The 22,363-nt window shown below is 58.8% G+C and overlaps 1 protein-coding gene across 5 annotated transcripts in view; it reads left to right on the top strand.

Annotated features, from left to right (window-relative positions):
• Positions 1-22,228, top strand: part of EVC2 (EvC ciliary complex subunit 2) — a 90,259-nt gene extending 68,031 nt beyond the window's left edge. For 3 of the 5 annotated variants that reach the window (XM_070068042.1, XM_070068044.1, XM_070068045.1), the window contains exons 17-22: positions 6,002-6,229; positions 11,109-11,323; positions 13,666-13,753; positions 15,863-16,059; positions 17,067-17,168; positions 18,296-22,228. In XM_070068042.1, coding sequence (XP_069924143.1) covers positions 6,002-6,229; positions 11,109-11,323; positions 13,666-13,753; positions 15,863-16,059; positions 17,067-17,168; positions 18,296-18,596 — 1,131 coding nt within the window. In that variant the 3' untranslated portion in view covers positions 18,597-22,228. Of the gene's footprint in view, positions 1-6,001; positions 6,230-11,108; positions 11,324-11,535; positions 12,847-13,665; positions 13,754-14,045; positions 14,191-15,862; positions 16,060-17,066; positions 17,169-18,295 lie in introns of those variants that run through there. The other 2 variants (XM_070068046.1, XM_070068047.1) reach the window with 2 other exon arrangements.
• The last annotated feature ends 135 nt before the right edge of the window (positions 22,229-22,363 follow it).

Raw genomic sequence — 22,363 nt, forward strand, 5'->3', positions numbered from 1 at the left:
GATGTCCTGCTGAGGTCCAGCAAGAAGGAACCAGGCAGGGCCGGGTCCCCTCCATGAGTGGTGGGGACAGAGCCGAGGCTCTGGGAACCCCAGGCAGCTCAGCTTCACGGGATGGGAAACCGGCGAGGAATGAGCTGCATGGAGGGAGAACTAGGAGAGAGCCCTGGATCCCCTTCCTACACCTGATACCTGCCCAGCGCCTGTATGGGAGGAAAACACGACCCCACCCCAGAGGGTTAGGGAGAAGAGCACTCAGCACCGCCAGGGCCCCCGCAGCCGACTGGGAGACCCCCTCACAGTGGGCACGGCGGAGAGGACTCGGGTCTTGCCCAGTGGTGGTGGTCATCTCCACTCTGAAGTCTACGCTGATGTCGCTAAATGTCCTAAAGTGTGACCAGCAAAGACCAGTCCGCTTCCAGGGATCTCAGCCGCACCCCTGACCAAAGCTCCGGGTGACCAGGGCCTTCGGAAGATGCAAGGACAATGCATATTGTGAAAAGGCTGCGCGCAGGCCTAACACGTGTTGTGTTGTGCCAAAAGAAGCTTTTTAACTCTGTTTCTCCATGAGTGTTTTTGAAGTACCCTCCAAAAATATCCAGGATAAACTCACAATGGAAAATTGCCATTCATGACACGAACAGGACAGGCGTGACTGCTGACGTGGGGAAGAATCCGTCCAGGGAAGCAGCCCAGAACTGCCGGACTGGTAGAAGGACCAGAGAGTTACGTTAAGAGTGCAGCCGTGGCTCACTAGGCTAATCTTCTGCCTTGCGGCGCCAGCACACCGGGTTCTAGTCCCGGTTGGGGCGCCGGATTCTGTCCCGGTTGCCCCTCTTCCAGGCCAGCTCTCTGCTGTGGCCCGGGAGTGCAGTGGAGGATGGCCCAAGTGCTTGGGCCCTGCACCCCATGGGAGACCAGGAGAAGCACCTGACTCCTACCTTCGGATCAGCGTGGTGTGCCGGCCGCGGCAGCCATTGGAGGGTGAACCAACAGCAAAGGAAGACCTTTCTCTCTGTCTCTCTCTCTCACTGTCACTCTGCCTGTCAAAAAAAAAAAAAAAAAATGCAGCTGTGTCCCATGCATTTCCCAGAGGTCAAGTAGAACGTGGAGGCTATCAGAGGACCCGAGGAGTCTGCACCTGAGGTGTCTTCCCTGTATCGGCATCAAGAGCAGACTGCAGAATAGCGGGTTAGTGACACTAACTGGGAAGCCTAGACCCGTCAACGATTCAGAACAAAAGCAGGGAGGAGACGAGCAGAGCCGCTGAGCTGTGGAACAACTTCGCCTGACCAAACCCAGAGGAAATGGATTTCCTAAGTGTAGGGGGCAGGAAATATTATAAGATACAGAGGCTGAAAATCTCCCGCGTTTGATAAAAGCTCTAAACCTACAGGATTCAGGAGATTCAGCAAATCCCAAGCGTGAGAGACAGGAGAATTACTCCACGGACCTCGTGGTCAGATGGCTCCAAGCCAGTGACAAAGAAAACTGTAAAAGCAACAAGAGAACAGATAGATCGCAGACGTTACCGAATGAGGATCGGATGGACGGATGTCTCATTGCAAACCGTAGAAGCAAGATAACGGATGGCTGTCCTCCAAGACACTGTCGGACTCAAATTCTACATCGAAGGTAGGTCCTTCAGTAACGGAAGTGAATAGACTTTTCCAGACGTGGTTCCTGAAACATTTAATCACCGGGAGTCCCATGGAGCAGAAACCTTGCAGGAAGTCCTTTAGACAGAAAGGTGCGCGTAGATGGAGCCTGGACTCGCACGAAGACGTGAGCCCCAGCCACGCCACGGCGATGGTGCGAGCAAACGCACAGACTGTGCTTAACCGTCGGCCGACTGCGTGGCCGGTGTTCTTGAGAGATAAAGAGAATGGGGCAGGATCTGTGTGCATGGAGATGAGCCTCGACAACGCTACGCCAAGGAGAAGCCAGACACATTGCTCACGCATTGCATCGTCCCGTTTACGTGCAGCATCCACCATCAGTAAAGCCGCAGAAGCAGGGCGGGGCTGGTGGCTGCCAGGACCGGGCGCGGGGACGTCCGGGGCGTCACTGCCTGCCTGGTGTGGCGTTTTCTTCTGCATGATGAAGCATTTCGGAACAAGATGGGTGGGCTGGGCGCACAGCACTAAGTCCTCATTAATCGTTGACTTTAAATGTCTGTCTTCTGAATTTCTTCTCAATTCACATTTCCCAAGAATTCATTGGTTCAACCGAAACCGCCAGGGAGAGGTGGATCAGGCATGTGGAACTGCACTGTATGGGGGGAGAAATGGAGGTGAACTGGTGTAGAGTTGCAGCCCTCCGTGTGGAACGGGTGCTGTCACCTGGGGGCAGCCTGTGGACAGCGCAAGCTGGGAGCTGCTGAAATGACAAAACAGACTTGTAACCAAGAGACCAACAAGGAGACAGCATAGAAACACAAGTCCTGGGGGCTGGCGCTGTGGCATAGTGGGTAGAGCGGCCACCTGCAGTGTCTGCATCCCATAAGGGCGCTGGTTCAAGTCCCGGCTGCTCCACTCCTGGTCCAGCTGTCTGCTGTGGCCTGGGAAAGCAGTAGAAGATAGCCCAAGTCCTGGAGTCCCTGCACTCACGTGGGAGACCTGGAAGAAGCTCCTGGCTCCAGTTCGGCGCAGCTCTGTCAATTGTGGCCATCGGGAGAGTGAACCAGCGGGTGGAAGACCTCTCTCTCTCTTTCTCTCTCTCTCTCCCTCTCCCTCCCTGCCTTCCTCTCTCCCTCCTTCCCTCCCTTCCTCTCTGTAACTCTGCCTTTCAAATAAATAAATAAATAAATAAATCTTAAAAAAAAAAAAAAACACAAGTCCCAGCTGTTCTACTTCCCATCCAGCTCCCTGCTAATGCGCCTGGGAAAGCAGTAGAGGATGCCCCAAGTGCTTGGGCCCCTGCACCCATGTGGGAGACCCAGAGGAAGCTCCTGGCTCCTGGCTTCAGATCAGCACAGCTCCAGCCTTTGCGGTCATCTGGGGAGTGAACCAGTGGATGGAAGACCTCTCTCTGTCTCTCCTTCCCTCTGTAGCTCTACCTCTCAAACAAACAAATAAAATCTTAAAAAAAAAAAAAAAAAAAACACACACACACACAAAGGAACCTAAGTATCCAAAAGCAGATGATAGAGGATGACCTACACGGTAATTATGCTGATTGAAAACAGACAAAACACCGGACGCCCCACATGTTTCCTTTATAAAATCTACAGAAAATTCTAATGAATTTCTGGTGACAGAAAGCAGGTCAGCGTTACCCATGGGGTGGGGGTCTTCTGGGGAACCAGGTGTTAACCTGGTTACGGTGATGGTTGCTTAGACATAGAGACATTTCAAAATGCATCATGTTGTGTATGTTAAAAATGTGCCCTTTTGCGGCGTTTCAGCTCCTTGCCACTGTTCAGTGCTATGAGTTGGGGGGCATTATTATTCCCGCTTTGTGGATGGAGACCTATAGGCTTGGAGAGAGCTTAATGACCCGCCCGAGGTCGCCAGTCGGCAAGTGGAAGAGTTGGCATTCATCGCCCACGTGGGTGGCTCAGAGCCGGGGACCGGCGGTGCCGCGCCTGTGCCCCTCGTCGGTCAGGAGCTCCTGTGGGCTTAGATCCACACCCGCTTCTGCTGCGTCCCCTCTGTGCTCCCTGGGTGCCCCACCCATCCCTTTGCATGTGGTTCTGTGCTCATTCACGAGTTTGTGGATTAATGAGCAAAGGAGAACTCAGTGCAGAAGTTGCTGTGGGGGGAGGCTGCTGCTGCCGCCTGTAGGGCACCTTGGGGGCTTGCCGGTGTCCCCACGGGGAAGTGGCATCCCGTTCTGTCCTGGAAGGACGCTGGGCCACCCACGGGCTCCATGCCCATTATCTGCAGTTACCATGGAGACCAGTGGCTGTCACCTGACTCCAAACCAGGGCTAGACTGAGGCCAGGCAGAAACCTTTGAGAGTGGGACATTGGTCCTTTTTTTTTTAATTCATTATTTATTTGAAAGTCGGAGTTACACAGAGAGAGAGAGGAGAGGCAAAGAGAGAGAGAGAGAGAGAGGGAGAGGGAGAGGGAGAGGTCTTCCATCTGATGGTTCATCCCCAATTGGCTGCAACAGCTGGAGCTGCGCTGATCTGAAGCCAGGAGTCAGGAGCTTCTTCCAGGTCTCCCACGTGGGTGCAGGGACCCAAGGACTTGGGCCATCTTCCGCTGCTTTCCCAGGCCACAGCAGAGAGCTGGATCAGAAGTGGAACAGCTGGGAACCAGCACCCATAGGGATGCCGGCACTGCCGGCCAGGGCGTTAACCCACTGTGCCACAGCGCCAGTCCCTGGTCCCTTTTGAGCAGGGAAGGACAGCGCCAGTCTTTGTCCCAGGGGAGTTGTGCTGTTAGCCATGAGTCTGTGCTTTGCCTGCGGCCCCTGGCATGTGGGCTCCTCTGTAAACCGTGTACAAAGGCACCGCAGCGGTCAGCTCAGGACCATGTTCCGTGCCTCGCTGCTGTCAGGCGCAGGCTCCGCGAAGCCACGGCACGAGCCTCCAGGACAGATTGTTCGCCCCTGGCCCGCAGCCTCCCGCCCTCTAGAGCGCTCCTTCCCTCTCTCCAGGGGCCAGTCACAGGGAGGAGACCTGAGCTTGTCAGGCCAGCGCTCGCCTTCATCTGAGGGACGCATGGGAGGACCCGGGGCGGGTGTGTGTGTGTGTGTGTGTGTGTGTGCTGTGTAGCCGCGGACGAGCAGCCTCTGTCTCCCGTCCGTATTCTTCCTGACGCATCTCCATAGACACATGGGCGTTTCAGAAGATTGTGAAACAAAACTCATCGCACTGTTGTCCAGGGTGTAATTGCACTGTAAAGCGCGGCCCAGACACTGTGCCATGTTCACCCCATTCTCGGGCGTGGTTCGGGGCAGTAGGCACGTTGGTGGTGTTGTGCACCGTCCGCCTCTGGCACTTCCCGTCTTTCCAAAGTGAAACCCTCTCCCCGTTAAACAGCTGCCCGTTGCTCTGCCCGCCGCCCCCCGGCAGCCAGCGTTCACTGTGGATGTAGCTGCTTTGGGGACCTCACGTGACGAGAGACTCGGGGGCTCTGTGTGCTTGTGTTGGGCTTACGGCACCTGGCTCGCATCAGGTCCCCATCTGTTCACTCCCAAAATGGCCACGGTGGCTGGAGCCGGGCTGATCTGAAGCCAGGAGCGAGGAGCTTCTTCCAGGTCTCCCACGTGGGTGCAGGGGCCCAGGGACTTGGGCCATCTTCTACTGCTTTCCCAGGCCATAGCAGGGAGCTGGATCAGAAGTGGAGCAGCCAGGACTCAAACCAGCACCCATACGGGACACTGGCACCATAGGTGGAGGCTTAGCCTAGCATGCCACGGTGCCTGCCCCTTCAGCTTTTCTGTGTTACACTGGCCCGGGGGCTGAGCTGGTGACGCTGGGCAGCGTCAGGCATCATGTGTCTGCAGCAGTGGCTCTGTGGACAGGCTGAGGGTGGCTGGTAGAGCTGTTCAGTGGAGCGAAGGGAAGGAGAGAGCGGGCTTGCCTCTAGGACTCCCCGGGGCACCGGGGGCTGCGTTCCCGTGAGTGACAGGTGGGCGAGCTGGGAGTGACGGCAGGGCAGAACACTTCTGGGGACATGTTGGCAGCCAGAGGCCCCGAGGACAGACAGCAGGGCTTCAGGGTAGTGGGCGTGGGAGGGCATTGCGGCCATGGCCGAGAGCTGGGCCGGACATGGAGAGCATGGGTGGGGCTCGGTGGGCTATCAAAAGAGACGGGCCCGGGTGTGGGTGTGGGTGCGGGAAAGGAACAGACGGGTGGGCTCCGAGCCTAGTGTGAGCTTCAACCTCTGGGAGCTGGGGACCCTGCAGGGTCTTGGGTAGGGCAGCAATGCGGCTCCGCTTCCCTTGGCATCGAGCGGGAGGGACGTGGAGTGAGGGACAGCACGCGGGGCGGTCCGAGGCAGTGGCAGGCTCCCAGGGCTGCCTCAGCTGCTCTACCCCTTTCCTCCCAGGCTCGGGGGGAACTGCTGCGGGAGAGAGTGCGGCGGCTGGAGGCCCAGGAGGGCCGCTTCGCGGAGTCGCTGGTGGCGCTGCAGTCCCAGAAGGCGGCGCGGGTGACCGAGACCCTGTCCACCTACGGCGCCCTGCTCAGCCTCCAGGACCTGCTGCTGGAGGAGCTGCGCGACACCGAGACCCTGACCAAGGCAGCCTGCACCCAGATCCTGGAGTCGCACGGCCCGGTGAGTGCAGGCGCCGCGGGGCGGGGGTGGGGCTGGGGCCTCTGTCCCTGCCACCCTGGACTGGGCTAGGTCGCCTTGCAGTGGGGACTGAGCGGTGACGTGGTGGCACATGGCACCCTCGCGGCATTCCTACCTCTGGGGCGACCCTTTGCGTTTTCACCTCTCCAAAAGCATGAGCTCCAGCCAGCGGCACACGTCATCACAGTGCAGGTGATGGGTTTTCTTGTAGTCACGACAAGGTATCTTTTTTTTTTTTTTTTTTTTTTTTTTTTTTGACAGGCAGAGTGGACAGTGAGAGAGAGAGAGACAGAGAGAAAGGTCTTCCTTTGCCGTTGGTTCACCCTCCAATGGCCGCCACGGCCAGCGCACTGCTGCCGGCGCACCGCAGTGATCCGAAGGCAGGAGCCAGGTGCATCTCCTGGTCTCCCATGGGGTGCAGGGCCCAAGCACTTGGGCCATCCTCCACTGCACTCCCGGGCCACAGCAGAGAGCTGGCCTGGAAGAGGGGCAACCGGGACAGAATCCGGCGCCCCGACCGGGACTAGAACCCGGTGTGCCGGCGCTGCAAGGCAGAGGATTAGCCTATTGAGCCGTGGCACAGGCCGACAAGGTATCTTAATGAATGACCTCCTCAGCACTGCGAGAGGGATTATTACTTTGCTGTCTGATCATTGCTGTTACTCCTATAAGCTACGTTCTTTCAAAGTGTGTGAGATAGAGCCGATAATCAAAAGCCATGGCAATGACTGTTTTGCAGACGAATTTCAGGTCCTTTCTGTGCACATTCTAGAATGTCACATTACTGTTATTATAGTAATTAGTTACACCGAGGACAAAGGACCACGTTTGTTGAGTGCTTGGGGCAGGCGAGCGTGAACTGTGAGTGGACATGCTTGCATTTTAGCATTAAATCTTTACGTAATTATACTTCTTGGAGTTATCAGTTGGCAGTTAATACTAAGTTGCAAGGTTGTGGAGCTATGCTTTGACAGTGAATAGGAAGTGGCAGTGTTGTGGAGTTATCAGTTGGCGGTTGATACTAAGTTGCGATGTCATGGAGTTGTCTGACCTTCATGCTGTGTTGCAGTACAGTTCTGTTCTGCCTCACGCATTATGTTAACTGGTCACTGGGCCATGCCCTGGAGCAGGGCCTGTGGTTATGCTCAGTTCTCTGGTCAAGGCATTGAGGTTGGGGCAGTTGCGTGGCAGGGCAAGTTCTCTTTCAAATTGTTTTTAAGATTTTTATTTATTTTATTTGAAAGTCAAAGTTATACAGAGGGAGAGGGGGACAGAGAGACAGAGATCTTCCATCTGCTGGCTTACCCCAGATGGCCACAATGGCCAGGGCTGGGCCAGGCCAAAGTGAGGAGCCAGGAGCTTCATCCGAGTCTCCCACGTGGGTGCAGGGGCCCAAGCACTTGGGCCATCTTCTGCTGCTTTCTCAGACCATAGCAGAGAGCTGGATCACAAGTGAGCAGCCGGGACATGAACTGATGCCCATTTGGGATGCTGGTGCCGCAGACAGTGGGCTAACCTGCTGCACCACAGCACTGGCCCTCAGTCAAGCTCTCTGAAGACCCCATGGCTGAGAAATGAGAGGCGCCATGAGTTGAGTGTGTCGCTGACGGAGACCTGCTGTGTTGTGTGCACGGATCACCCAGCTGAGCTGGCCAGGGGAGCCCAGGGGGGAAGGAACAAGTAGCCCAGGACCCGGATCCCTCAGGGGCAGTGGCTGTGCAGCACAGAGCACCGGCTGCTGGGCAGGTGGGGGCAGGCGCACTTCTTGGTGCTTTGAGGGCTCACGGAGAGTACGGAGCTACCCCAAGGGCCGAGGCAGTCCTGGGTGACGGGATCTCACGGAGAAGGCTGAAGGCAAATGGAGTGCATTCTCCAGGGGCGACGGCTGGCCCAGGACCAGAGACCTGGCGATGAACTTGGGGAAACAGCAGACAAGGCCTTGGGGTGGGAAAGGCAGTCAGGGTGGCAGGAGAGAGCCCCCGGCACAGCGTGCGCGTCTCCTGCCTGCTGCAGGTGTGGGTGACGCTTCCGGTGCCTTTTCAGTCCTGGAATTCCCTTGCCTGGGGGAGACTCAAGACGCGCGGCAGCCGCTTGGTCAGGGACCTCCAGGGCGGCCGGTGAGGCTGAGACGGCTCCAGGTCAGCTACTGGCCTGGTGCAGAGCCAGGGCCTGGCCAGAGGGCGATCTCCGTGGGCACTGCAGGATGTCCGCGGTCCCCCAGGAAGGACAGTGGGACAGGGGCACTGAGCAGAGAGAGAAGCCGGGCCAGGTCACCTGTGCTCAGGAGACACTGGGCAGGTAGCAGGCGAGGATCGCGGAAGACGTCCCCTCCCCGCACGATCAGAGAATGAGCTCTTGATGGATGAAATCGGGAGACGTTGAAGATCGGGTGACAAGATTTAAGGTTCTCTCCGCCTGGACTACGCAGCAGTTCCACGTTTGCATCATGCCTAGCGAGACTCGAAATCGCAGAAAGGAGAGTGGACAGAACCTGGCGGAGCGGACGAGCCCGTCGTCCCACGGGGACATCGCAGCACACGTCTTCCAGTGTCATCGAGGGGTCCCATGAATCACGGGGAGAGGACTCGGTCCCTGCCCGGCACGCGGAGCGAGCTGCTTATGGAGCACGTACAGGGGTGCACGGCCAGCACCCAGCCAGGGCCTCACAGCCAAGTTCAACAGCATTGACTGCACGATGTCATTTCACCCACCTTGTGACAAGGGACAAGTAAGGGTAAAAACGTCTGTAAAAGATAATTATAGGGCCGGCACCGCAGCTCACTAGGCTAATCCTCCGCCTTGCGGCGCCAGCACACTGGGTTCTAGTCCCTGTCGGGGCGCCGGATTCTGTCCCGGTTGCCCTCTTCCAGGCCAGCTCTCTGCTGTGGCCCGGGAGTGCAGTGGAGGATGGCCCAAGTGCTTGGGCCCCTGGACCACGTGGGAGACCAGAGGAAGCCCCTGGCTCCTGGCTTTAGCCTGGCCCAGCCTTGGCTGTTGCAGCCATTTGGGGAGTGAACCAGTGGATGGAAGATTGATCTCCCTCCCACCCTGTAACTCTGACTTTCAAATAAATAAATAAATAGGTTGAATATTTTTCAAGATCTCTCTCTTCAGGGACCTGGATCCTTGTGTGATCCAGCTCTGGCGTCCTTGTGTGATGTCAGGGTTGCAGCTGGTGACCTAACCCACTGTGCCACGACACTGGCCCCGATAGATAAGTCTTCAAAAAATATATAAAAGAGACCTATGCATAGTTCATGGACATGTAACAGTACCCAGAGCGGGACAGTAATGGCCCCCTGCTCCCGCGATGACGCTAGGCTGACTCGAAGCCGGACGGGAAAGGTGTGAGAACAGGTGCAGTCCGTCTGTGAAGACAGATGGGCAACTTGTAAGGGACAACGGCGTTAGCACAGCCCAGCCCTCTCTGAAACGGGCTGCCTGGTGGCCGGTGTCTAAGTTTGCTTCGGCACAGAGCAGCCATTCACCCAGGTCCCCGGGTCAGTAAAGGGGGAGAACGGACGTGGCCACCCAGTGTGTGCAGAGTAATCTCCGCCTTGCGTTTAACACGGATGCAAGGGCGAACTCCACGCCGCTGCCTGCCCAGGCCCGCGCATCTCCTGCGTGGGGCGGTGAGCGTGCCCTGGACGCTGCCCAGCATTCCACGTGGGCAGACTGAGAGGGAAGTCAGGGCCAAGGTCATTTAATGAGTTGGGGGCGAGTGAGACATGGTGGCCTCTGAGCTTTGATTCACGTGTTAGTCTATTCCTTAGGAACACCCTCAGCCCAGGGCTGGGATTACCGGCAGCAGGTGAGCCTCGGCCTGCAACGCCGGCGACCCATTCCAGTCCCAGCTGCTCTGCTTCCGATCCAGCTCCCTGCTAGTGCCCCGGGAAAGCAGTGGAATACAGCCCGAGTGCTTGGGCCCCCGTACCCACGAGGGAGACCCAGCTGGAGTTCCAGACCCCTGGCTTTGGCTGTTGTGGGCATTTGAGGGAGTGAACCCGAGGGAGGAAGATTCTCTCTCTCCCTTTCTCTCTCTCAGTTCCTAGAGAGAAGTAAGAGAGCGTGTGTCCTCCAAAGGGGTTGGTGCAGGTTGACTCTGCCTGTCAAAAAAAAAAAAAAGGAAAATGCATTGAATGTACCTAATCCATGGCACGTCCTGGCTCAGCAGCCCAGCACTGCTGGAGCCCCAGCCATGTCCTCTGATGACCATGACCGTGACCGTGGCTGACCGTGAGCTGTGCTCGCTGCTGGCCTCAGCATCCCCAGAGGTGGTGGATGGACCTCACCGTGCTAGCCTGGATTTTCCGAGGAGGGTGGGGTGAAATCCAAGTTCAAAATGCCAAGTGGGCGGTGCGGTGTCTGCTGGACACAGAGCACTTTGCAGCAACCCGAATTAGAAAACTCCCAGGCGAATACGAAAACTCCTTTGGAAGCCAGCACCAGTCTGTTTATGTCATGCACTGAGGGCGGCACGGGGCACGCTGTTAGCACTCTTGATTTTAGCCACGGCCTCTGCGACCCAGCACGGCTTGTGTGTGTGGTGGATGCCCGCACATCGCCCGCAGCTGTGGTGACAGTGGCAGCAGGTGGCAGTCGGGGGGAAGGGAGGTTTCAGACGATTGTTGGGGTTCAGCGTGTGTGCACAGGGGCATCCGTGCCTCCCAGGCGACTCGGCGACTTCCATCCAGGACGCTGCTCTTAAGCTGAGGCCTGGAAGAAGATTGGGAGCTGGGCGGGCAGACAGGAAAAGGCGCGGCAGGTGCAGAGCCTGGAGCTGGGAGGTCATGGCGCGGTCCCTCGGGGCGGCCCTGGCCGGCCCTCGCCGCTCACTCAGCGCCCGTCTCTCCTCGTGCAGGAGCTGCAGGAGCTGCAGAGGAAGCTGGAGGACCGGCTGGCGCAGCAGGAAGCCGCCCAGCAACAGCAGGCCCTGGAGAGCTGGCAGCGCTGGGCGGCCGACGGGCCCGGGCTGCTGAGCGAGCCTGGGGAGGAGGACCCTGCGGGGCGGATGTCCGCTGCCCTGCAGCAAGCCCTGGGCAAAAGCCAGGAGCTCCTGGAGCAGCAGCAGCAGAGGTAGGCTGGGCGTCCGGGCCTGGGTGGTGGCCTCTCCCGCTCTGGCCTCTCCAGCTCGGCCGGCCGCGCCCGCCTGGCCCCTGAGGCTCCGCCTGGGCGCTGGCTTGGAGCAGCTGACTCTTCCTGATGTCCCTCTCTCCTTTATGACTTTCCTTTTGACACCACTGAAGTTTGCTTAGGCTAAAATTTTGTAACTATCTGAATAATTGTAGGCACAGACACCTGGCTTCGTGGTTAGGATGCCCACAGCCCACATCAGAGGGCACGGGTTCGAGTGCCGGCTCCGCCCCTGCTCCAGCGTCCCCGAAGGCAGTGGTGATGGCTCCGGAGCGTGGGTTCCTGGTCCTGGCCTCCAGTGGTTGCTGGCCTTTGGGCAGTGGAGCAGACGCTGGGAGCACTCCCAGCTAATAAACTAAACAGTAAGACGCTTTTCTTTAAAAGCCCGTGTAGCTTCACAAGGAGTTGCAGAAACAGCATGGAGGAGCCCCGTGCTCGTCCCCAGCTCCCCCCGTGGCGGGCGTCCTGCAGGCTCACCACACACCCTCAGAACCGGGGGCTGACGGAGGCACAAGGCCTGAACCGGCTCCGAGCCATCCAGGCGGCACCATACATGCTGCGTTTTGTAAAATCACGAATCCCATACGATGTTCTTCTGCTCTTTGGGCGCTTTTTCAGTCGTCGCTGGCCCTTGCCTTGCCTCAGCACAAAGACCCTTGGGAAAACTTCCCGTTTTGTAGCTCTAATTTTCCTCTCTGAGTGTGGTATTGGCATGAAAAGGACAGGTGCAAGCCCCACTCCTCTCCCTGCAATCCCTGGCCTGAGTCTTCAGTTTCTACCCCCTTGGGGAGAAGTTGCAACTTTGTTTCTTGTCATTGCTCCCTGCACAGCACAGGACAGCAGTTAGCTCACGTAGCCCGGATGTGGGTACGCCCAGAAAATTCATGGGGAATGCATCTTATGAGAAAAGCTATGTGTGGATTTCAGAGCGTGTGCAGGGGCTGTAACCTTTTAATTCCATTCTCCCATGGACGTTGTAAAGCCCCCTAGTGCCGAGCCTGAGTATTACAGGTGATGGAGCGATGACACGCAGGAGAGGGTGTGTGTGTTCCATGCAAATACTGGGCAGATCTGTGCAGGGTGGCATCCATGGGGTCCCGCAGCCAGCCAGCCCTCGGGGGACCCAGACGTGCTTGCCCCGGACGCGGGGTGAGTCGTTTCTGAAAAAGCATGCAAGTTCATTGGCAGGAAGTAGACCAGATGCCATGGGTGATGAGGTTACAGGAGTTTACTTGATTCAATTGTGGTTTTCTGCCTGAACACAACATCCAAGCGCAGTTCTGTCCCCCCGAGGTTGTTGTGTGGCGGCCTCTGAGTCTGCGCTCAGAGGGAAGTGAGTGTAAATGCTGGCTCTGGGTGGGCTGGGAGGCGCGGGGGTGTGGCCCCCGTGTGCTCCTGCCTGTGGCCAGCCAGGGCCTGCACAAGGATTGAGCCAGGAGCCCAGAACTCCATCGGGGTCTCGGGGAGGGGGCGGGGAGCCAAGTGTTTGAGCCCTCAGTGCTGCCTCCCAGAGTGCGCACGAGCAGGAAGCTGGGGGGGGGGGGGGGCGGGGCTGGGACTTGAACTCAGCCACTGCAGTACGGGATGCAGGCGTCCCACGTGGCGGCTCCCCTGAAGCCCCGGACGCCTGCCCCGAGATGCCAACTGTAGTTGGCTCACAATGGTACCAAGAACCTGGGAAGAGGCACCGGCCAGCCTTGTGGCTGTGCTTGGAAAATGGCGCTGGGCCCGCCTTACAGTGGGCGTGGACCCCCGATCTCCGTCTTCTTGGTCACGGCCTTGGACTGCTGGGCTTTTCACGGTGGGGTCCCAGGGCTCCCTGCAGAGTCAGAGAGAAGTCCCCTGGCTGTGCCTGTGAACTGCCCCCTCCAAGGAGACTGTCCCTGGCGAGCCCTCGTTGATCCAGCGTTTGCTTCTCTCTCTCTTTAAAGATTTATTTTATTTATTTGAAAGGCAGAGTTACAGAAAAGCAGAGGGAGAGAGGGAGAGAGAGGTCTTCCATCCACTGGTTCACTCCCCAGATGACTGCAACAGCCGGAGCTGGGCCGATCCGAAGCCAGGAGCCAGGAGCTTCTTCCAGGTCTCCCACACAGATGCAGGGCCCAAGGACTTGGGCATCTCCCACTGCTTTCCCAGGCCACAGCAAAGAGCTGGATCAGAAGTGGGGCAGCTGGACGCAAACCAGCGCCCATGTGGGATGCCGGCGCTGCAGACTGGGGCTTTGCCCTCTGCGCCACGCCGGCCCCTGCTCTCCCAGCTCCTCACGAGGTTTTACTTCACTGCAGTTGCAGAGAGGAGCAGCAGAGCGGGGCCGTCCTGGAGGATCTGCTGGAGAAGATGGAGGCCGACACCGTCGGGGCGCTGTGCAGCCAGGTGGGCGGGGCTGGCTGGTGGGCGGCTCCTCCCCGGAGGGCGGGGCTGTGCAGCCAGGTGGGCGGGGCTGGCTGGTGGGCGGCTCCTCCCCGGAGGGCGGGGCTGTGCAGCCAGCTGGGCGGGGCTGGTGGGCGGGCGGCTCCTCCCCGGGGGCGGGGCTGAGGAAGCTGGCCTGGGGGACCACAGCCATTCCACTGCCTTTGGCCCCATGCGTCCAAGGCTTCCACCTAAGTCTCGTTGCTGTCCCCTCGACAACACAATGCTCGGCATGGCTTTTGCCTGTGTGGGGCAGGAGGATGTGTGGCCGTGCGAACGCGCTCAGCAAAACCACACCAGGCTGCATCAGAGACCTGAGCATCATCCGATTCTGCTACCCACGGGGTCCTGCCAACCACTGAGCCGCGGAGAGCAGGGAACCCCTGCGATCGGTATTCCCGGTGGGTTTCTTCGTGTGGTCTGGCAGGTCCCCAGGCCTTCCCCCTTTGCCTCAGTTCCACCGGGAGCAAAGCTGGGAAGAGTCGGGCCTGAGAAAGAGCCGAGTGAGGTTGCAGCCACGTTTTAGCTGCCTCGGGTGAGACTGGCCGACCCTTCTCTTCCTTGGCCAAGTGGCAGGTGCACCGCCCTTCCTCCCGGGGACAGAGCCCCTGGGTGCTGTGTCCAGGGTGACCTGCCGAGCTGCTCACCTGGCAGCCTGCTACGGGATGTGCTTTATCTGCGTCCTGAGGGGCACTTCCTGTATGTCCCCATTTCTGGGGGTCATGGGGAGCATGGCTGAGGGCCCGGGCTCCGCGCTCGGCACCGCATCAGCCGTGGGTGCTGGCTGGCTTTGCTGCAGGATGCCGTGATGGGGACCCCGCCCTGCGACCGTCTCACGGCCCAGTGCAGGTGCCCTGCCTCCCCTCGGTCGTCAAGGAAACAAGGGCCCCCAAGCCCTGCAGCACCCCCAGGAGGGGCCCGTGAGCCCTCAGGCAGCAGAGGGGGAAGGGGCTGGGAACCCTTGGGTGTCCAGCCCCCATCGTTGGCCATAGCTGTCACAATCACACCCAGCTCCAAAGGGACTCCTTTCCTGTGGCTGCCGTAACAAAGGCCACAGCAGTGGACACTCTGTGGGTCACGTGTCCAACTCAGGCGCTCCAGGCTAGAATCCAGGTGTCGGCCTGTTGGTGGTGATGGGGTGGGGGTGGGGGTGGCTCTCCTCACTCACGTCACAGGATGGATTCGGTTCTCACACTCTGAGACCAGCCCCGTTTCCTTGCTGGCGGCCAGCCGGGGCCGCTCCCAGCGTCCGGGGCTCCTGTGTTCCTCGTCTCAAGGCCGCTTCCTTCATTTTCAAAGCCAGCAGTGTCTGCTCACTGGGAAGTCCCCTTTGCCGTGGACTGGGACCAGGCATCTCTGGGTGGCTGGGGTGCCCGGATTCTGCCCTGGGGGCATCGGCGCCATGGTCAACCCGAGGAGCTCCATCCTCTGCCACGTGGCTGACCTGGGCGCCGCTGCTCCGCCCGCCTCCACCGCCACCGAGCCTGGTGCGGGACGCCTTTCCCCTGCTGCCTCGCTTGCTACCGGTGGCCGGTTCTTCCGCCCAAGGAAATCTTCCAAAAAATGAGTTCGGTTCTTCCGGGACTTGCCGTCCCGCTGCAGATGTCAGCCACAGCACAGGGGCCCTTTGTGATCCGACACCCCTTTTCCCTGGGCCCTCACCACCCCTGCCCCTGCCTCACCCTAGGGCCTTTGCTCTTGCTGTCCCTCGCTGCATGTGTCCTGCTCCATGCTCCACTTCCCGCAGGTCTCTGCTCGGATGTCACCTTCCCCGGCCGCCGTCTTCAATGTGTCCCTTCATCCTGCCCGAGTTTTCACACTCAGGCTTACCCCCCTCTGCCGGCCAGAGCTTGGTCTAGGGAGGTTTGCACACTGCCCGAGCGAGCTGAGAGAAGTGGGTGGACAGAACCTTGAGAAGCTGACCAGCTAGAATTTTCTGACAGCTCTGTGGATGTGGGAAACTGTTTTCCAAACAGAGCTGCTAAAACATTCGTTACCACGGGGGTGAACGTCCCGGGCGTGTGCTAAATTAAAAGCGGTGGGGGTTTGAGCCGCCTCCGCTGCCTCCCGCAGGAGCTGAGGCTGCTGTGCTACCTCTGCAAGATGACCCTGGTGCCCGGGGCCACGCTGCGCCGGCTGCTGAGCCTGGTGCTGCCCACCGCCTCGCAGCCCCAGCTGCTGGCCCTGCTGGACGCGGCCAGCGAGAAGCATTCGGACCACGCGGCGGAGAACGAGGGCGGCGGGGACCCGGCAGAGCTGGCCAGGAGGCGGTGAGTGCGCGCCGGGGCTGCCTGTGGCCGCAGGAGCCGGGCTGTGCAGGGGCGTCCTGGGGAGGGGAGCAGCCCCCTGCCTGGCCCTCTGTGTCAGAGTCCCTCCAAGTCATCCGTCCGTGCTTTCTGTTTTGCCCCCAGTGTGCTTTTGGATAGGATGTTGGGCAAACGCGCCTACCCTGGCCATGCAAAGGTCATCGGAGCCCGTTGGAAAAAATAAAGCTGACAAATGCATACAAGGAAAAATACTCACGGCTTTACCACCCGCACAGAAGGGACTTGACCCCAGGGCCAGCACAGAGCCCCCTCCTCCCCTCATCCCTCACGTCACCCCATATGCACACCCAGCACGCAGCCTCACCCTGCCTCGCCCACCTCCCAGGCCTGCTTCACGCTTCTGAGCCCCGGGATGGGCGGGGCAGAAGTGATGCAGACCTGCCAACCAGAGTGCATGGCACTCAGAATCCACGGCACCCAGAGTCCACAGCACCCAGAGTGGATGGCCACCCAGAGTGCATGGCCACCCACAGTGCACGGCACCCAGAGTGCATGACCACCCAGAGTGCACGGCACCCAGAGTACATGGCCACCCAGAGTCCATGGCACCCAGAGTGCACGGCACCCAGAGTCCATGGCACCCAGAGTGCATGGCCACCCAGAGTCCACGGCACCCAGAGTACATGACCACCCAGAGTCCATGGCACCCACAGCGCACAGCCCGTGGCAGGGGCCACGCCCAGGGCAGTTCACGGAGTCCTCAGGGATGCTCCCTGCAGCTCCCTTCTCAAATGCCCCGCCTCTAGGCTGCCTTCCTGTCGCCATCTGTGATCCTGTAAGGGCGGAGCGAGCACTGTGACCAGGCCCCTGGAGACCCTGGTCACCGTGTGTTGGGTGAAACGAGATACCACAGGGAAAACGGCCTTTCTGGTGTTGCCGGAGGCCCGGATCTCTCACTGCCAGAAGGTTCCAGGGCTTTGGAAGCAAACGACTCTCCCTTCCCCTGCCAGGAAGCACCGGGGCTGGTGGCAAGCCTTGGAGCGCAGACTGCGAGAAGACCTGAGCAGCAGGGGGTTTGAAAAGAGGCTGTGGTTTCGCGAGAGGAAAGAGAGGTAACGGCGCGCCTGCCGGGCCGGGGGGCTGCTGCGTGCGGGGGTGGCCGCGGGCGGAAGCCAAGAAGCCGCTACAGATGGCCCAGGTCTCTTCCCTGAGGACCACGGCTCTCTGTTCCGTGGGCTGTTTGCGAGCCACTGGGGGCAGAATGTTCTAGCATGTGTGAGCGTTTTAATGGCTGCATTTGCTGCATTTGCTGGCTATTTTAATAGGAGATCATTAAAAGCTGAAAATAATGAGAATTCCCGATGGCAGCTCCCAGAGCTTTTTTGCTGCTGGCTACATTGCACCTTCCAGAGAGTGCGGCTCAGACGCAGAGGCTGGGAGTGGGGTCGGGTGCAGAGGCCCCAGCATGCGGCCGTGGGGCTTGAGGCCATCTGACTCGATCCCTTTAATTCCCAAAACGTCCAGGCGTGTGCTGCCTCCACCCACGCCTGTGCTTTTTGGCTGGAGGCACCACGCACCTGCAGAGAGGCTGTGTCACACGGCAGACCCTGCTCCGCTCACTGTTCGCAAGGCAGCGGGAGGGGCTCACGCTCGCCGGCGGCTTACAGCTGGCGCATGCCCGGTGACGGCGGCTCTGTCCTGCCCTGTGGCTTTAGGTTGTGTAGGTCTCTCACGGGTAGTCAGAGGCACTGTCACGTCCAGCCAGGGACTCGGGATGGACGGCTATGGACAGACTCCCAGTAATCCTTTTAGGGGGGCTGCTCCTGAAGTGTGCTGCCCCGTTCCATCTCAGCACCCCTCGCCTAATTCTGCACATTGCTTTGTAACCCTGTTCCATGGGCCTGCTTGTGGGGGAGACCCACACAGTCTTCAGCCACTGGAGAGAGAGCCAGGGAGCCCTGGTTTGCAGCATTGCTGATTTCCATGGCATAAACGTGCCCTCCAACTTCACCCTGGCGGCGGTGGGCTTGTAGAATTCCAAATGCGAGGCTGTCACAGCCAGGAGGGGTTGACGGCAGCCTGCCGCGGGCACAGGGCCACCCAGCAAGTACAGGACCAGTCCTTTCTATAGTGTGGACATGGGGCCGGGGACGGCGGGGACACAGAAGGGGACCCTCCTGTCCCGTCGGAACCCTCGGCTAGGGAGGACGTGCAGCGTGACCCTCTGTTCTGTCTCCAGCATATTGAAGAAGGCGTGTCCGCCGCTCAGAGAGAGGACGATGTTCTCTGCGAAAGGCAGCTGGCCACAGCTGTCCCTGGAGCCCGTCGGCGAGCCGGCGGCCGTGCCCGTGGTCGGGCTGGAAACCATCGAGGTGTTCAACGCCGGGGAAAAGCTCTTCATTTTCCGAAATCCGCAGGAGCCGGAGATCTCGCCGCGCGTTCCGCCCAGGAGGAAGAGGAGGAACTTCCTGAACGCCAAAAAGGCCACTCGGGCCGCGGCCGTGGACCGGCAAGAGGGGGAGGCCCACGGCGGCCTCTGAGCTGGCTCTTCATCTTCTGCCCACCGTGCGCGTGGCCCGTGCACGGCGGCAAGTTCAGGCTGTGCCAGTGGAGGACCCAGACCCTCCGGCTTCCAGGGACGCAGTGTAATCTGTGGATTTCCCGACGGCACTGGCTGCCGCATCATAAGGACTCGAGCTGCCGTCCTTTCCGTCCCCTCACCAGGGGTCTGGGGGAGACCTGCACCCCCCAGTTCTCACGCCCCGCCCGACTGCCTGCCACGGACTCCGTCCACGTCCACGGCAAGGCTCTGCGCTCTTCTTTCTGCATTTGTTACGTATTCTGCTTTTTTTAAAATTTTTTATTTTTTGACAGGCAGAGTGGACAGTGAGAGAGAGAGAGAGAGAGAAAGGTCTTCCTTTGCCGTTGGTTCACCCTCCAATGGCCGCCGCGGCCGGCGCACCGCACTGATCCGAAGCCAGGAGCCAGGTACTTATCCTGGTCTCCATGGGGTGCAGGGCCCAAGCACTTGGGCCATCCTCCACTGCACTCCCTGGCCACAGCAGAGAGCTGGCCTGGAAGAGGGGCAACCGGGACAGAATCTGGTGCCCCGACCGGGACTAGAACCCGGGGTGCCGGCGCCGCAGGCGGAGGATTAGCCTCGTGAGCCGCGGTGCCAGCCTACATATTCTGCTTTTATACAAGAAACTTTAAAAAATATTTTTACACACGGTTCTTCATAAAGGACTGACCTGTTTGTAAACGCTTGGTGTGTCTTGGCTCCTGTCGTGGCACCGATGCTGGTTAGCACTGGGCCCAGACTGCTCGGTGCTGGCCCGTTCAGCAGGGTGGGTGCGAGGGAGCAGTTATTCCAGAAGCCGGACGCCGGGCAGGGGAAGACAGAGCTCGCTGCTTCCAAATCTGCAGCTCTGCAGGAGGACTTGTGACGGGGGGAGGGGAGTCGGGGGCGCTTAGGGCAGCTCCCTGGGTTTCCAGGGTCGCTTTCTTGCGGGGTCTTTGATACAGGACAGCTGTTGGGGGCTGGTGGTCGGAAAAACTTCCTTACGGGGTCTGCTGTTCCCACCCCCTCCCTGCAGTCACCCCGGAAATGCTCGTGCACCCGCCGAGCAGGCATTCCCACTCGCATCAGTGGACGTTGGCTGTTGGGATTCCACGAGCAGAGGCAGAGGCAGTTTGCTTCCAGCTGCAAACCCGTGGCGAGCCCAGGGTTAGAATGCGGAGAGGAGAGGAATTCTCGTGTCCCAGGAGAGATCAGCTGCTGAACAGGGACTTTGCAGAAGGTCCCGGGGGAGGGGCTGCCTGCAGTCCTAACGAGCCGCCATTGGCCGTGTCCCCCAGCGCTGGTGGATAGGCACAAGCAGAGAGGAGAGCTGACGAGGCCAGTTTTCCCATCTAGGAGATCTAGGTGGTCACACGCGGGGTGGGGGAGTGGAAGGTGTACCCAGCTGACCCGAGTTCCAATCCTGGGCGCTCCCTTTGGGCCGTGGGCTCCTGGGCGAGTTTCTGGCCTTTCTGAGTGTCTTTTTCCTTCCCGGCAGAATGGCGAGAACCCCCTAGTCAGGATCAGAGGCAGCTGTCGGTGGTGACCGTGTTCCTGTCGGCTAGCTCGCTGCTTTTGCAGGGCCTCTGCTGGAGTTATGCACAGTTGAAAGGAGATTGCACGGAAGGATTAAAAAAAAAAATAGCTCCAACGTATAGACTGGGCGGTGATTGAAGAGGCCATTAGCAGCCAAAGGAGGTGCCCCAGCAGGTCAGAGCCCAGCATCGGAACCTGGTAACAGCGCCTTCTGTCGGTGGACAGGAGAGCCCAGCCTCGGATTCGCCCCAGGATGTGCTGGGCAGCCAGGTGGATGGGGTTGGAGCTATGGGAGTGTGCAAGCAGAGGCAAATCCCTTCCTTTCTCTTCGCCCCACAAGTGTCCACTGAGTGCTGTCTGCCTGCACCCTGATGGCTCACTCACCAAATCTGTATGGAGAGGGAGGCTTCAAAAATTGCGTGGGGAAGAATATGCATATTATGAAAAATCTAGGCATGGACTTTAAAACTTTTTTTGCAGAAAAACTGCCTTTAAAATTGTTTTAAGTTGGTTGATTTGAAAGGTGGAGAGAGAGAGAGGGTGTCCCATCCACTGGGTCACTCCCCAAATGCCCACAATAGCCAGGGTTAGGCCAAGCTGAAGCCAGGACCCCGCAACTCACTCTGGGTCTCCTGCGTGGGTGGCAGGGACCCAAGGGCTTGAGCCATCACCTGCTGCCTCCCAGGGTGTGGCTCAGCAGGGAGCTGGAGCAGAAGCAGAGGTGGGGCTCGAACCCAGGGACTCCAGTGGTGATACAGGTGCCCCAGGCAGCACTGTAACTGCTGCAGCAAATGTAGGTTTAGATTCCTACTCCGGGGACTATTGCATTCTTACACAGCAGTCTTCTTAGTACATCGGGACTAAAACTCAGCTATCGAAAAAGGTCAGAGGCAGGCGGAAATGCTAACATTAAAACTGAACACTCAACTAGCGAGGTGAGTATGCCGTGATGGGGAGCACGCATCTGCGCCAAGAAGCTGAGAAGCTGAGAAAACTCCTCTGACCCTCAGCATCTGACGTCCCTTTTTAAAACCATATCGGGACCGAATTGCTGTCTAATGGATGCACAGATTTTTTTTTTTTTTTTTTTTTTGGACAGGCAGAGTGGACAGTGAGAGAGAGAGAGACAGAGAGAAAGGTCTTCCTTTTGCCGTTGGTTCACCCTCCAATGGCCACCACGGCTGGCGTGCTGCGGCCGGCGCACTGCGCCTATTCAAAGGCAGGAGCCAGGTGCTTCTCCTGGTTTCCCATGGGGTGCAGGGCCCAAGCACTTGGGCCATCCTCCACTGCACTCCTGGGCCACAGCAGAGAGCTGGCCTGGAAGAGGGGCAACCGGGACAGAATCCGGCGCCCCGACCGGGACTAGAACCCGGTGTGCCGGCGCCGCAAGGCGGAGGATTAGCCTAGTGAGCCGCGGCACCGGCTGGATGCACAGATTTAAGATGTGTGATCAAATGTGCTCTGGCCGTGATCAAGACAACGAATGTTTCCCCCTCCCCTCCTGTCTCCGGGGCCCTTGTAACCCCTCCCTGCAGGTGCACGCCCCCGCCCCACCCCCTACACCAGTCTGCGGTTCCTGCGTAAGGAACGGAGCAGCCTTGCCCTGAGACAATCATTCTGCGCGTCATCCAATCCACATGGCTGGGCTTCTGCATGGCGATAGTCCGTTCTTGTTCAGGGTAGCGTGGGCTGACTGCGCGTGCATTTCCTGCTGGGGGCAGTTGGGATGGTTTGGGTTGTGGCCCTGACAAGCAGAGCTGCTGGGAACATTTCTGGACGAGTCTTCGGGTGGATGCATGCTTTGCCGTGTTTGGATCAATGTCGAGGTGACGCGTGGCTGGGTCATGTGACAGGTGTGTGTTAAACGCACGTTGTGCTGCTGTCCAGAGTGGTCACCACTTCACAGTCCCGCCTGCGGTGCGTGTGCCCCTCAGCCTTTCCAGCCTCAGTCTTAATCACTGACCACTGAGTTCTCATTGCATTTGGTTTTTTTTTTTTTTTTTTTTTTTGCTGGCCAACCATAGACTAGCATTTTCTTTGGAGAAACATCTGATTAAATCTTTTGCCTACTTTTCATTGGGCTGTTTTATTGTATTAAAATTTTGAGAGTTCATTATATATTCTGGATACAAATCCTTTATCAAGTATGTGGTTGGTTTGTATTTTCTCTTATTCTGCAACTTGTCCGTTCATTCTTTTTATTATTATTTA

Source organism: Oryctolagus cuniculus, chromosome 2 (assembly GCF_964237555.1).
Source record: "Oryctolagus cuniculus chromosome 2, mOryCun1.1, whole genome shotgun sequence".
Taxonomy (NCBI): domain Eukaryota; kingdom Metazoa; phylum Chordata; class Mammalia; order Lagomorpha; family Leporidae; genus Oryctolagus; species Oryctolagus cuniculus.